This window comes from Ovis aries, chromosome 11 (assembly GCF_016772045.2).
Source record: "Ovis aries strain OAR_USU_Benz2616 breed Rambouillet chromosome 11, ARS-UI_Ramb_v3.0, whole genome shotgun sequence".
NCBI lineage: Eukaryota > Metazoa > Chordata > Mammalia > Artiodactyla > Bovidae > Ovis > Ovis aries.
This window is the reverse complement of record NC_056064.1, coordinates 40,723,258-40,735,852: the sequence shown is the minus strand read 5'-3', so window position 1 is coordinate 40,735,852 and position 12,595 is coordinate 40,723,258. Positions and strand designations below refer to the sequence as shown.

General features: G+C 39.7%; 1 protein-coding gene and 1 long non-coding RNA gene across 2 annotated transcripts in view; one reads left to right on the top strand and one right to left on the bottom strand.

Moving 5' to 3' along the window:
* The window catches only part of LOC121820696 (uncharacterized), an 11,829-nt gene extending 4,891 nt beyond the window's left edge, over positions 1 to 6,938 (bottom strand). Inside the window, exon 1 of the long non-coding RNA XR_006061386.2 lies at positions 6,723 to 6,938. This is a non-coding gene — a long non-coding RNA (uncharacterized LOC121820696). The remainder of the gene's footprint in view (positions 1 to 6,722) is intronic.
* KRT27 (keratin 27) lies at positions 6,709 to 12,595 on the top strand. The gene is given in 8 exon segments (NM_001114763.2): positions 6,709 to 7,197; positions 7,665 to 7,747; positions 8,527 to 8,683; positions 8,932 to 9,093; positions 9,177 to 9,302; positions 11,252 to 11,469; positions 11,671 to 11,720; positions 12,280 to 12,595. Coding segments are annotated over 8 exon segments (1,383 nt in total). The 5' UTR covers positions 6,709 to 6,753; the 3' UTR covers positions 12,423 to 12,595.

The window sequence follows — 12,595 nt, the reverse complement described above, 5'->3', positions numbered from 1 at the left end:
AATGACTCATTGGAAAAGACCCTGATGCTGGGAAAGATTGAAGGCGGGAGAAGGGGACATCAGAGGATGAGATGGTTGGACGGCATCGCCGAATCAATGGACATGAGTTTGAGTAAATTCCAGGAGTTGGTGATGGACAGGGAGGCCTGGTGTGCTGCAGTCCATGAGGTCGCAAAGAGGTGAACACAACTAAGCCAGCGACTGAACTGAAACTGAACTGAAGCAATCCAGAAAATTTTAGAAATTCTCTTGTGATTGAAAACTTCCACCCCTAGATGGCGCATTCCTGGTGTTTCACCTATGAGCCTATCTCAAATTCATTTGGAGATCTGGATACTTATCAGGATGCCATTCCCCATAATCAGGATAATCTCGAAAGATCTACAGCAAAGAATCTCATGCCAATGACTCTTTTCTAGAGTAGAAGTTGGCAAGCTTCTCTAAAATATTTGGCCTAAATAGTAAATATTTTAAGCTTTGCAGGCCATAAATTCTCTATTTCAATGACTACTCAACTCATTCACTGAAGTAGAAAGCATAAACAATAAATAAGAAAATAAGCATTACTACCTTCCAATAAAACACTGAAATTTGAATGGCCAATAATTTTGACATGTCAAAAAATATTTGTCCTTCTTTTGATTTTTTTCCAACCATTTAAACATAAAAAGCCATTCTTAGCTCATGGGCTGTACAGAAACATATGGTGGGTCAGATTTAACCCATGTGCAGCTCTTCTAGAACTTAAAATTTCATGAGGTTGATGAATACATTTTTCTATCTTTCTCGATCAAAGTGTATGATAGAGATTCCCAACAAATTTTAAACTCTGCAAAGGAAGAACAGCTCTCATATTTCTCAAATTTGTGATCGATTCTAATGAGAAGCTTTAATGAGAGCAGGAATTCTACCAAACAACTCAACAGTTATATGGGAGTTCAAAGAAGGGGCAAAAACGATATTTATAAAATCTTGAGCCAAAGGTCACTAAATGAAGCAAATAGTAGAAATTGATGGGGAGATAATTTCCCAACGGTACACTGTATGGGTTTCCCAGGTGGCTCAGGGGTAAAGTATCTGCCTCCCAATGCAGGAGATCCAGAAGACGTAGGTTCAATCCCTGGATGGGGAGCTCCTCTGGAGGAGGAAATGGAAACTCGCTCCAGTATTCTTGTCTGGAAAATTTCATGGAGACTGGCGGGCAACAGTTCATGGGGTCACAAAGAGTCAGACATAACTAAGCAACTGAGCACATGCAAGCACACGGTATAGGGCCAGCTGCATAACTTGCAGGGCTCAGTGCAAAATGAAGATGTAGAGTCCTATGTTCAAAAATCAGCGGAAAAAGTGTCACTAAAGGCACTAAAATAAGTTTGTTTGTTTTTCCTTCTGCACTCATACTCTCGACGTCATAGTTTTGTGTAAGGCTTGGAGAGCCGCACTCTGAAGGGGACACTCAGGGACAGCCTTTCGTGGACTGACAAATTTTATTATCCAGCTTTCGCAGATATATGGTCTCAGGGAGCAGAGCATAAAGCAGACTTGCACGTAGCCTTTCTCGATAAAACATCAAAGCATTCAAGCATAAAATACAGTTCCCACCGCCCAAGCCATAACATAGCTTTGGCAAAACTCTAAAGGGAGTCTTATCATGAAACAACAGTCCTTGCTCCCAGAAACAGGTGGTCAGAAGGAAGCCTTCAAACGCCTCAAGGCCGGGCGTAAGATCTTTCGTTATCCGTTCCTAGCCTCAGGCACTCGGGGAATGCTCATAACCCTTTGTTATGCTTGTTCCAGCTTCCAACCTTCATCTTGAGTGGAGCAAATACATTCTCAGTATTTACTTAAAGTCTTCCAGCTCCTCCACAGTTTTGGAGTAGGATTTTTTGGCCATTTACTGTCATTAGGCGTGCTAAGTCACTCAATCATATCTGACTCTTTGTGACCCTATGGACTGTAGCCTGCCAGGCTCCCTTGTCCATGGGGTTTTCCCAGCAAGAATACTGGAGTGGATCGCATGGCCTCCTCCAGGGGATCTTCCCAACCCAGGGGTTGAACCTGCATCTCTTAAGTGTCCTGCATTAGCAGGCAGGTTCTTTACCACTAGCACCACCTGAGAAGCAATGTCATCAAAGGTACATAAAAATTAAAAATTTAAGCTATTGGCATGAATTTTACAGTTTCATATTGTGCAATGCCAGTTTTAAATCCAAATACAAGAACATTCAGTCAATGAAATTACACAATACTTTCTTTTTTTTTTTTTTGCTGATCCCCCCCACAGGACATGGGGGATCTCAGTCCCCTAACCAGGGATGGAACCCATGGCTACTGCAGTGGAATCACAAGTCTCAACCTCAAGACCACCAGGGAAGTCCACAACTCATATATTGTAGCTCATACATGCATATGCATTTTATTCTTACCAAAACAGTGGGAACACTGCATCAAACAAACGCAGCTATTTTTTAAATTTCACTTTATAGGCTCACATTCTACCAACACTCTTCACCACTGGCTTTCTGATAAGTAAGAAAAGACAGAAAAGGACACAGGGTCACCTTATCTTTCTATTTCACTGTTTTCAGGAAGTAAGTTGGCTAATACAGGAATGTAATAGAAGTATATGATAGGGTTCCTTGATCATTCATGTATCTTAGAACACTACTGCCTCTGTCTACATTTAAGGCAAGTTCCATTTAAGTGGGAAGCCTGGCCTCTTGGTGTTGTTAGAGACCCTGCTTACTCGCTTATAAACATGTCATACTTACCTTGTACACACCATCAGGGAAATTTGTTCAATGCATTCTTGTATTGGAACCCCATTCTCTGGATCCTAAGCTTTCCTGTTTCTTGTTCATTTTTCCCTCTAGTGACTTCTTGAAAAAGTTCAAGAGAGGTAAATTTTTTGAGACTTTTTAATGTCTGAAAATATTTTTATTCCATCCTCACGCATGATTAATTGTCAAAGTAGAGAATTTTAGGTTGAATATCATTTTCAGTTAGAATTTTGAAGGCTTTCTTCACTGGAATCATGGCTTCCAGGACTGTTTAGAAGTCCCGAACCATTCTGATTTCCTCATCCTTGGATACATGTTGTCTTTTCTTCCACGGTTCTCTGAAATAGTCTGTGCACGTGCCTGGCTGTTAGTCTTTCTCATTTATTATTCAGAGTTCTTGGTGGTCTCTTTCCATTTAGAAACTTGGTTCTTTATAAAATAGTTTCTTCCTTCTCCCTTCTCTATTTCAAGAAGACCTCCTTAAGACTGTTCTTCTTAGGCCAAGCATTTAATTTTCTAATGTTTTCACTTATCTTTTTGTTCTGCCATTGGGGAGATTTTTAAAAGTTTGTTTTACAGCCAATCCGTTGACATTTGTTTGTGGGAGTTAGCTTTTTTTTTTTTTTTTCCAAGTTGTGTATTTTTTTTTTAATTTTTATTTTTACTTTATTTTACTTTACAATACTGTATTGGTTTTGCCATACATTGACATGAATCCACCACGGGTGTACATGCGTTCCCAAACATGAACCCCCCTCCCACCTCCCCTCCCCATAACATCTCTCTGAGCTTTTAATCCCAAGATCTCTTTCTTTTGCTCTCTAGTTCAACTTTGATGATATTCTATTCATATTTCAAATATGCAGTATGTTTGTTACTTCTAAGGATATTAATTATAATTATTGTCTTTTTAAAAGTTTTCTTCAGCTTCTTTGATTGTTTCAAGAGTGTTATTTTTTGCTTCTTTCTTTGAATCTTTGTCTTTCACGTTTTGGTGTTTTCCAGTGTAAAGTGATCTTTGAAATTCTGTTCATTTTCAAAAGGAAGGCCTTAAGTATTTGAAAGTTCCGTGTGTACATGTGTGTATTTCATTCCAGGGTGGTTGTCAGGTGAGTTTCTTTTGTGGGAAACACTCAAATACCTGTATCTTGAGTTCTTTTCTCTACAATTTTTCAGCTTCCCTAGAGAGGGCCCCAATAACCACAGTTGGCTACATAATTTGCAGGGACCAATGCAAAATGAAAATGTTGGATTACTTGCTCAAATTCAGGAAAAAGTTCAGCTAGAGGTACTAAAGCATCAATATTTTTCTTTAAAAACATTTCGTTACTTATATAGTAGAGGTAAGAATGATACATGTCTAATAACAAAAACTTATAAGTCAAAAAAACATTTTTGATGTTCTAATTTTATGTAATACAATAAATTAATGCTTTATTAAAGTGATTTCTTGATTGATCAGCATGTTTTTCTGGCTTGCTTTTCTGAAAATTCACTTATTATCTCATGAAAATTTATATTTTTATCAACTGCATTTTCAATCTATATAATTGAAAGGAGTGTAATTCTTGGCAAATGTAAGATCTCTCAAGATCTTAAATAATCTCAAATGGAGAAAACAGCATGGAGCAAAGAACAAAATGGAGGAGAGGGAAAGGAGGAGTAAAATAAAAGAATGGACAAGTCAGGTAGGTAGAAGAGTCTGAAGGGTCAAGAGAAGACGCTTCAGCTAGCCTATGGTTGATGGATTTAAACTGAAAGAGAGCAGAGGAAGGAAAGAAATACTCATTGACTACCTATCATTGACGAGCGTAATTGCATAACATATTTAGCTACCATTCAATAGTCTCTGAATAATACAAGTAATGGCTCCATCTTAGTAATGAAAAACCAAGGCTCAGGAAGAATGAACTTTGCATTAGTACCACAGTTAGAAGAAAATGGCAGGCCTGATATGTGAATGCTGACATATCTGACTCAACAGCCCAAGTTCTTTCAATTACATGAATGGTGCGGTACTTCAGGCCTGGTACCTTGGCCTCCTGACCATGATGGAAAGAAAAAAAGACTTGAAACCAAAATTCCAATTAAGGTTCTAATACCTGAGTTGAAAGAAAATGATAGTGACAAAGACAAAGACAAGGAAAAGAGAAAATTTCTTCAAGAGAAACTACAGAAGTAGATTCAATAGTACCTAGTGAATTACTGGAGACAGCTGGTAAAAAATGAGAGCAATTAAAATTTTTCTTAATAATCATGAGATGACTCAGGGTAATTCTACCAACAAATAACAGAGAAGGATTGCCAAAGAACAAAGTGTGATGACAAGGTGGCTGAGCTGAAAGTTATGACAGAACATCCAAGTAGGAATATCTGATGGGCATAGTAAAGAATGTGTCCAGAATGGGGACGAAGCCATTATTAGAGAATATGAAACCGTTCACATAGAGCCAAAGCCACAAGAAGGGATGAGGTCACTGAGGGAGAGAGGGTAGGGGGGAAAAAATAGCACGAGTATGAAACTGTAAAGAACGACACATTTTGGACCATTCTTTCAGAATCTATGAGTGGAAGAAAGAAAAGGAGCAGAGATGTAGCTATATTCTTGAAAGCAACCGTTTAGGACTCAGTTAAGACTCAGGTGGTCAGTATCAAACGTGTCCAAGAGGGTGTAGGAGAAGAAATCTGAAAAATGATGACTGGATTTGAGATGTAAGATAATTAGTAATTTGGGGGGGATAAGTTTCAGTAAAATGATGAGATTAAAATTTAGGGGTGAGTAGGAAGTGAAAAGTGGAGGAAATGAATGCGGAAAATTTTTCTAGAAATAATGAAAGGAAGAAACGTAAAAATATAAGAAATCCAGAAATAGAACAGGAATATCAGGTCATAGTCTAGTCCCTTCATTTTACAGATGAAGAAACTGAGGCCCATAGAGGTTAACCAATACTGTTTTGGTTTTTTTCTCAAGCTTTAAAAATTGACTTTCTTTTTTAGAGCAATTTTAGGTTTACGTGGAAATTGAACAGAAAAATACAGATAGTCTCCAGATACCCACTCCTCCCAATCTCGCCCCCCACATTCCCCCACAGCTTCCCCTATTACTAACATCTTGCATTAAGTCAGGAACACTGGTAACAACTGATGGACCAATACTGACATATTATTATTAACTAAGTCCATTTCCTTAAGGTTTGTTCTTTGTGTTGTACATTCTATGGGTTTTGACGCACATGTAATGACATGTATCCACCAACATAATACCACATAGAACAGTTTCACTACCCTAAAAATGCCAATACTGTTATTTAACCTAGTTAGAAAAGAGCTTAGAGAGAAAACCAATAAAGATGGAATGGTAACTCAGAAGGGATAAGAATCAAGAGAAGACTATCTGTCTTCAAAGAAAAGCCCATTTAATTCCTTAATTTTCATTTTGTACCTCTGGTACCATGAACCCACTGGTTCTTGATATTATTTTTGATCTATCCAAAAGGATCGTTATTATCTATAGAAAACCATGACTACGATGGCTCACTTACTGGACAAAAAGCAAAGTTATTGGTTTGAGCAAGGGAAAAAGAAATTTGTGTATCACACTATTTTATTCTTATAGGAACTTTATAGTCCTAAGGCCTGGAAGACAGGAAGAATTACTCATGCTAAATTTGAAATGAATCATTATAATAATCTTGATAATACGCCTCCCTTTCTCATTTTGGAGATAACAAATAACCCCAAGGTAACTATCCACCTACAGAAATGGACACATTAAGGTAAAGGCATTCATTTAGGAAAAAAGTACCTAATTATGAATACTTCAGATGAGCTGGCAAACACCATTTTGCTATAGGTAGCAGAGTTCACCAAGAAACACCCTGATAATGTGTATATAAAGGTATGCGACACTGTTTCAGTAGGACATTTGCCATCAGAGCTTACCTCCAGGAACAAGCAGGGCAGTCGAGACACCATGAGCGTGCGCTTTTCTTCTGCATCCAGACGCCTTGGCTCCTGTGGAGGAGCTGGCTCTGTGCGGCTCTCCAGCGGGGGAGCCAGCTTTGGGGTCGGCAGCACAGGCAGTGTGCCAGGCTTTGGAAGCGGCTTCACCTGCGCCTTTGGAGGCAGCTCCTCTGCAGGAAGCTACAGCGGGGGACTGGGCGGAGGAAGTGCTTCCTGCACTGCCTTCACTGGAAATGAACATGGCCTCCTCTCTGGCAATGAGAAGGTGACCATGCAGAACCTCAATGATCGCCTGGCCTCCTACCTGGACAACGTGCGTGCCCTGGAGGAGGCCAACGCCGACCTGGAGCAGAAGATCAAGGGCTGGTATGAGAAATTTGGGCCTGGTTCCTGCCGTGGTCTTGATCACGATTATAGCAGATACTTCACGGTAATTGACGACCTTAGGAACCAGGTAAGAAACAGTGCCAGGAGGTTTAGTACCTGTAAGGGTAATTAGCCACACAGGCACAGATGCCTAAGTTATCAGAGCAAGGCTTATGCTCTCAGCTGCTAATTTTAGGTAGCTTATTAATACTAAAACTAATTTGTATTAAAATTCTGGTCTTCAAACGTGGCTTACTCATCATCTGGTATGTGGTATGCATGTTTATGCTTTCAGAAATACTAAAATATCAAAAACTGCCCAATGTCTCCAGCTATATATTTACATAGAAAGTTTTCCATAGAAAGTTTTTTTCTGTTTTAATGAGTAAGATAGAGAGTAAAAGAGGCAATACTTAAATTTTCCATTTTCAAGAATCATCTTATTAGAGACAGGATGCCAAAAATATTGCTATAATTTTATAGTTGACTTTATTTCAAGGAAATCTGAATTTTAAAAAATATTTCCTCATTCTTAACTAATTCTCCATTTATCAGATAATTTCTGCAACAACAAGCAATGCCAATATTGTCCTGCAAAATGACAATGCAAGGCTCACAGCTGATGACTTCAGACTAAAGTAAGTGGAGCTGAAAAGAAACCAAAACAGTTGCCTAAGTTTTCCCTCTTATATTTAGGCTATTTGAGGTCACCTCCATTCTTTGAGTTTATTTGTTTTAAACCAAATGCGTGTTTGAGTGACTCACTGAATTATATATTTTATTGGGAAATTGGGGGACTGACACAAATGAATGTCAAAAGGGAATTTTGAGTCTTCTCATTCTCTTGTGTCAAAGAAAATTATTTATTTTTTGATTATGAATGATCTACCTGAAGTTTGGAATATATTTTAACAGTTGGACTTAAAAGCTTAGTTTGAAGGGTTTTTTGTTTTGTTTTATACAGTTTCTGCCTTAACCTTTTTTAATATCCTTCCTACTTTGAGTTTATTATATTTATTTTATTTGCCATGCCTTGTGGCATGTAAGATAATTAGTTCCTCCCCCAGAGATGGAACCCTCTGCAGTGCAAGTGTAGAGTCTTAACCAGGAGACCAGCAGTGAAGTCCCTTAGCTTGAGTTTTATGATGACCTAAAAAGTGATAATGGGGCTTCCCTGGTGCCTCAGAGGGTAAAGAATTTGCCTGCAGTGCAAGAGACCCCAGGTTCAATCCCCGGATTGGGAAGATCCCTGAAGAAGGAACAGCTACCCACTCTAGCATTCTTTCCAGGAGAATTCCAAGGACAGAGGAGCCTGGAGGGTTACAGTCCATGGGGTAGCAAACACTGGGACACAACTGAGCGACTTAATGCAAAAGGTGATGACTGATGTGATGACGCTTTCAAATATTTTTCTAAGGTTTGAAAATGAACAGGCCCTTCATCAGAGCGTGGACGCGGATGTCAGCAGTTTGCGCCGGGTCCTGGACGAACTGACTCTGTGCAGAACGGACTTAGAGATTCAGCTGGAGACACTCAGTGAGGAGCTGGCTTACCTCAAGAAGAACCATGAGGAGGTAGGTGGTCTCTCCCCCCGGATTTCCTAGCCTGCCTTCCTCCCAATGTTTAAAAATACATTTCAGATGACAAATATAATATCTTGAATTCAAGAAAGAATTTGTTGATTTCTCCATATGGCTTAGATGGTCTGAAATGTTTCTGTTCATCTCCCTCCAAAGAAACCCTCACAGAAGTTTCTAACCATATGGATCGTGTCTGTCTGGCTCCTTCAGAAATATTCCGATCCCAACATGGTTTCTTTTAGGAGATGAAGGCTCTGCAGTGCGCAGCCGGAGGCAATGTGAACGTGGAGATGAATGCGGCCCCCGGCGTGGACCTCACGGTTCTGCTGAACAACATGCGGGCCGAGTACGAAGCCCTGGCCGAGCAGAACCGCAGGGACGCGGAGGCCTGGTTCAACGAAAAGGTAAAAAGCAAGCTAGGATGCGCTGACCTGGCGCCCGGTGCTGATGCAAGCATCGCTCATAACAAGGCTCCTAACATTTTCAGAGCGCTTCCCTGCAGCAGCAGATTTCTGATGATGCTGGCGCCACCACCTCAGCTCGGAATGAACTAACTGAGATGAAACGTACTCTTCAAACCCTGGAGATTGAACTTCAGTCTCTTTTAGCAACAGTAAGTAAAAATGACACCAAAGAGTTGCTTTAGAAGTTGAGGGGGAAAAAAATCAGAGTTTTTCTGCCACCTGTTATTATTAATTTTCATTTTTATCCAGTCATTGCTCTGCCTGAAATAAGACACATTTGCATTTTTCACAGTGGAATATCTTTGGCCTGAAAATTATACCAAGATGCTAATTAGAATTTAAAAATACAATGCTTTTTAGGTACTCAAAAAGAAACAGGGGCTAAGACCCTGCACTCCCAGTGCAGGGGGCCCAGGTTCGATCCCTGGTCAGGGACTAGATCCCACATGCTGCAACTAAAGATCCCACATGTTACAGCTAAGACTTGGCACAGCCAAATAAATGAATAAAAATAAATAGTAAAAAAAGAAGAAAACAGTTTTTACCCTGAGTCTTCTCTCCCACGTCAAAAGATCAAAAATCACTGTTCATGGAATGCAAACACACACTTGCACCCATCCTAGTTTCTTTATCTAGCATTCCTTTGGGCCACTTAATTTTAATTGGAACACAGGTTCCCTTTTAAGTGACATAAACAAGCAAAGTAGAGGCATGAAGGCTGCCCATAAAGCTAAACATGCATGACAATAATTTTAATAATAACCGTTTTCATTAAGGGTTGCCCAGCAATTTCACCCACGTGAGTCCACAATAACCCTGGGGCTTGGGCAGACCAGAATTTATATTTCATGTTGTTATTTCCAAGAGAAGAATCTGAGGTTCAGAGAAGTTAAGCAATTTTCCAAGAGTCCCACAGTCAGGTACAAAAGGTACCAGAACTTCTCTCCAAATTTTCTAACTCCCAAGTCTATACTTTTTCTACTATGGCTAGCAAACTTCCAAAAGAGGCTATGCTGCTACTGCTGCTAAGTCGCTTCAGTCGTGTCCGACTCTCTGTGACCCCATGGACTGCAGCCCACCAGGCTCCCCCGTCCCTGGGATTCTCCAGGCAAGAACACTGGAGTGGGTTGCCATTTCCTTCTCCAATGCGTGAAAGTGAAAAGTGAAAGTGAAGTCGCTCAGTCGTGTCCGACTCTTAGCGACCCCATGGACTGCAGCCTACCAGGCTCCTCCGTCCATGGGATTTTCCAGGCAAAAGTACTGGAGTGGGGTGCCATCGCCTTCTCCAGAAGAGGCTATAAATATATGTAAAATTCTTACAGGTAGAAGAATAAGACATACTCATTGTCATCCCATGTAAAATTACAGCAAGCACCCATAAAGCCAATGAATCAAACTATTTAAAGCCTAAGAAGACCACTCTTTTCTTGGGATCATTCTACTTCCAGAAAATTTATGCAGAGGTTACTTTTTTAAAGTTTTTTTAAAATATATTTTTAGCTGCATTCAGTCTTCATTGCTGCACATGGGCTTTCTCTATTTGAGGCGAGCAGGGACCGCTTTCTGGTTGCAGTGTGCAGGCGTCTCATTACCATGGTTTCTCTTGCTGCAGAGCATGGGCTCTAGAGTGCAGGTTCAGTAGTTATGGCACATCCCCTGCATTGCCAGGCAGATTCTTAACCACTGCACCACCAGGGAAATCTCAGGATTACTTCTTTAACATAAGAGCTATAATCCTCATGACACAAAGCTGCCACATGATTAGAAATGAGATCACAAAGTGTCGGGGAACTTTAATTCCTGGAAACAGTGGCGAACTGTACCAAAGCACAGGGTGAGAGGGGACAGATCTTTAGACTGTGTCCTAGGAGGAAACAATTTTTCTAACACTCTTGGGGATATGAATAGCATTTACCACCAACTGTGCTATTCTCCAATAGATTAAAAATAGTATGACATCTAATAAGGGCAACAATTAATATTAAACAAGAGGAATACAGTTATTATATAAGGATAACTCTCTCAATATCTTTTAAGTGCTTTGCCATATCCTAAAACAGTGACATCAACTACTAAATTATGTCTCACTGATCCTCAGAAACACTCCCTGGAGTGCTCCTTGACGGAAACAGAGGGCAACTACTGTGCACAGCTGGCCCAGATCCAGGCTCAGATCGGGGCCCTGGAGGAGCAGCTGCACCAGGTCAGGACCGAGACCGAGGGCCAGAAACTGGAGTATGAACAGCTCCTGGACATCAAGGTCCACCTAGAAAAAGAAATCGAGACCTACTGCCGCCTGATAGATGGAGAGGATGGGTAAGTACTGTTTACACTGAAAAAACTATATTAAGGTTATTAAAGACTTTTTTGAAATCCAAAGTATCTATGATCTAGGTCATGCGTACCTAAACTCCTAGTGTTAAGAATTCAGTTATCTCCTACCTTAAATCATTCATCTTTAATCAGTTTCTTGAAAAACAGCATCAAATATTTAATACAAACTTTATACTTTTACAGCTCTTGCACTAAATCAAAAGGCTATGGTGGCCCAGGAAATCAGATAAAAGGTAAACAGAAGCTGGGTTGAACATTCAACATTTGTATATGTTTCAAGGAATGAGTTATTTCCCCTTTATGAATTTGATAAATTCTAACAATTCATGTCTCATTTTACTTTTTTTTAAAGTGAAGTATAGTTGATTTCCAATGTTGTATCAGTTCTGCTGTACAGGAAAGTGATTCATATATATATATATATATATATATATATATACATATACATATTCTTTTTTAATATTCTTTTCCACTATGGTTTATCAGAGATTATTGAATATAATTCTCCATGCTATACAGTAGGAACTTGTTCATCCATTCTGCATATAAAAGTTTACATCTGCCAAGCTCAGCCTCCCAACCCACCCTCCAAACCCCTTCCCCGAGGTGACCACCAGCCTGTTCTCTGTATCCCTGATTTTGTTTCTATTTCATAGAGGCTCATTTGTGTCATCTTTTAGATTCCACACATAAGTGATATCATATGCACTGTCTTTGTTATTTTGACTTACTTCACTTAGTATGATAAGCTCTGGTTGTATCCATATTACTGCAGTATATATGTCATTTTAGATCCATCTAAAGCCACCGTGGTTAAAACAATTGTTGAAGAAATAGATCCTCATGGCAAAGTTCTGTCATCTAGAGTTCACACTGTGGAAGAGAAGTCCACCAAAGTCAACAACATGAAGAGTGAACAGAGGGTGCCTTCCTGAGCCCAAAAGGATGCCCCTAAATCAAAATATCAAATCAAAGCTAGGTTCCTAAACAAGAGCTCTCATTTCTCTGCTTTTCTTCCAATGAACTTAAAATTATTTTTAGAATAGTAACATTTCTTTGACTTTCTCTGTGGTGGTGTTTCAAATAAAAGTTCTTCCTGTTGCAAGTC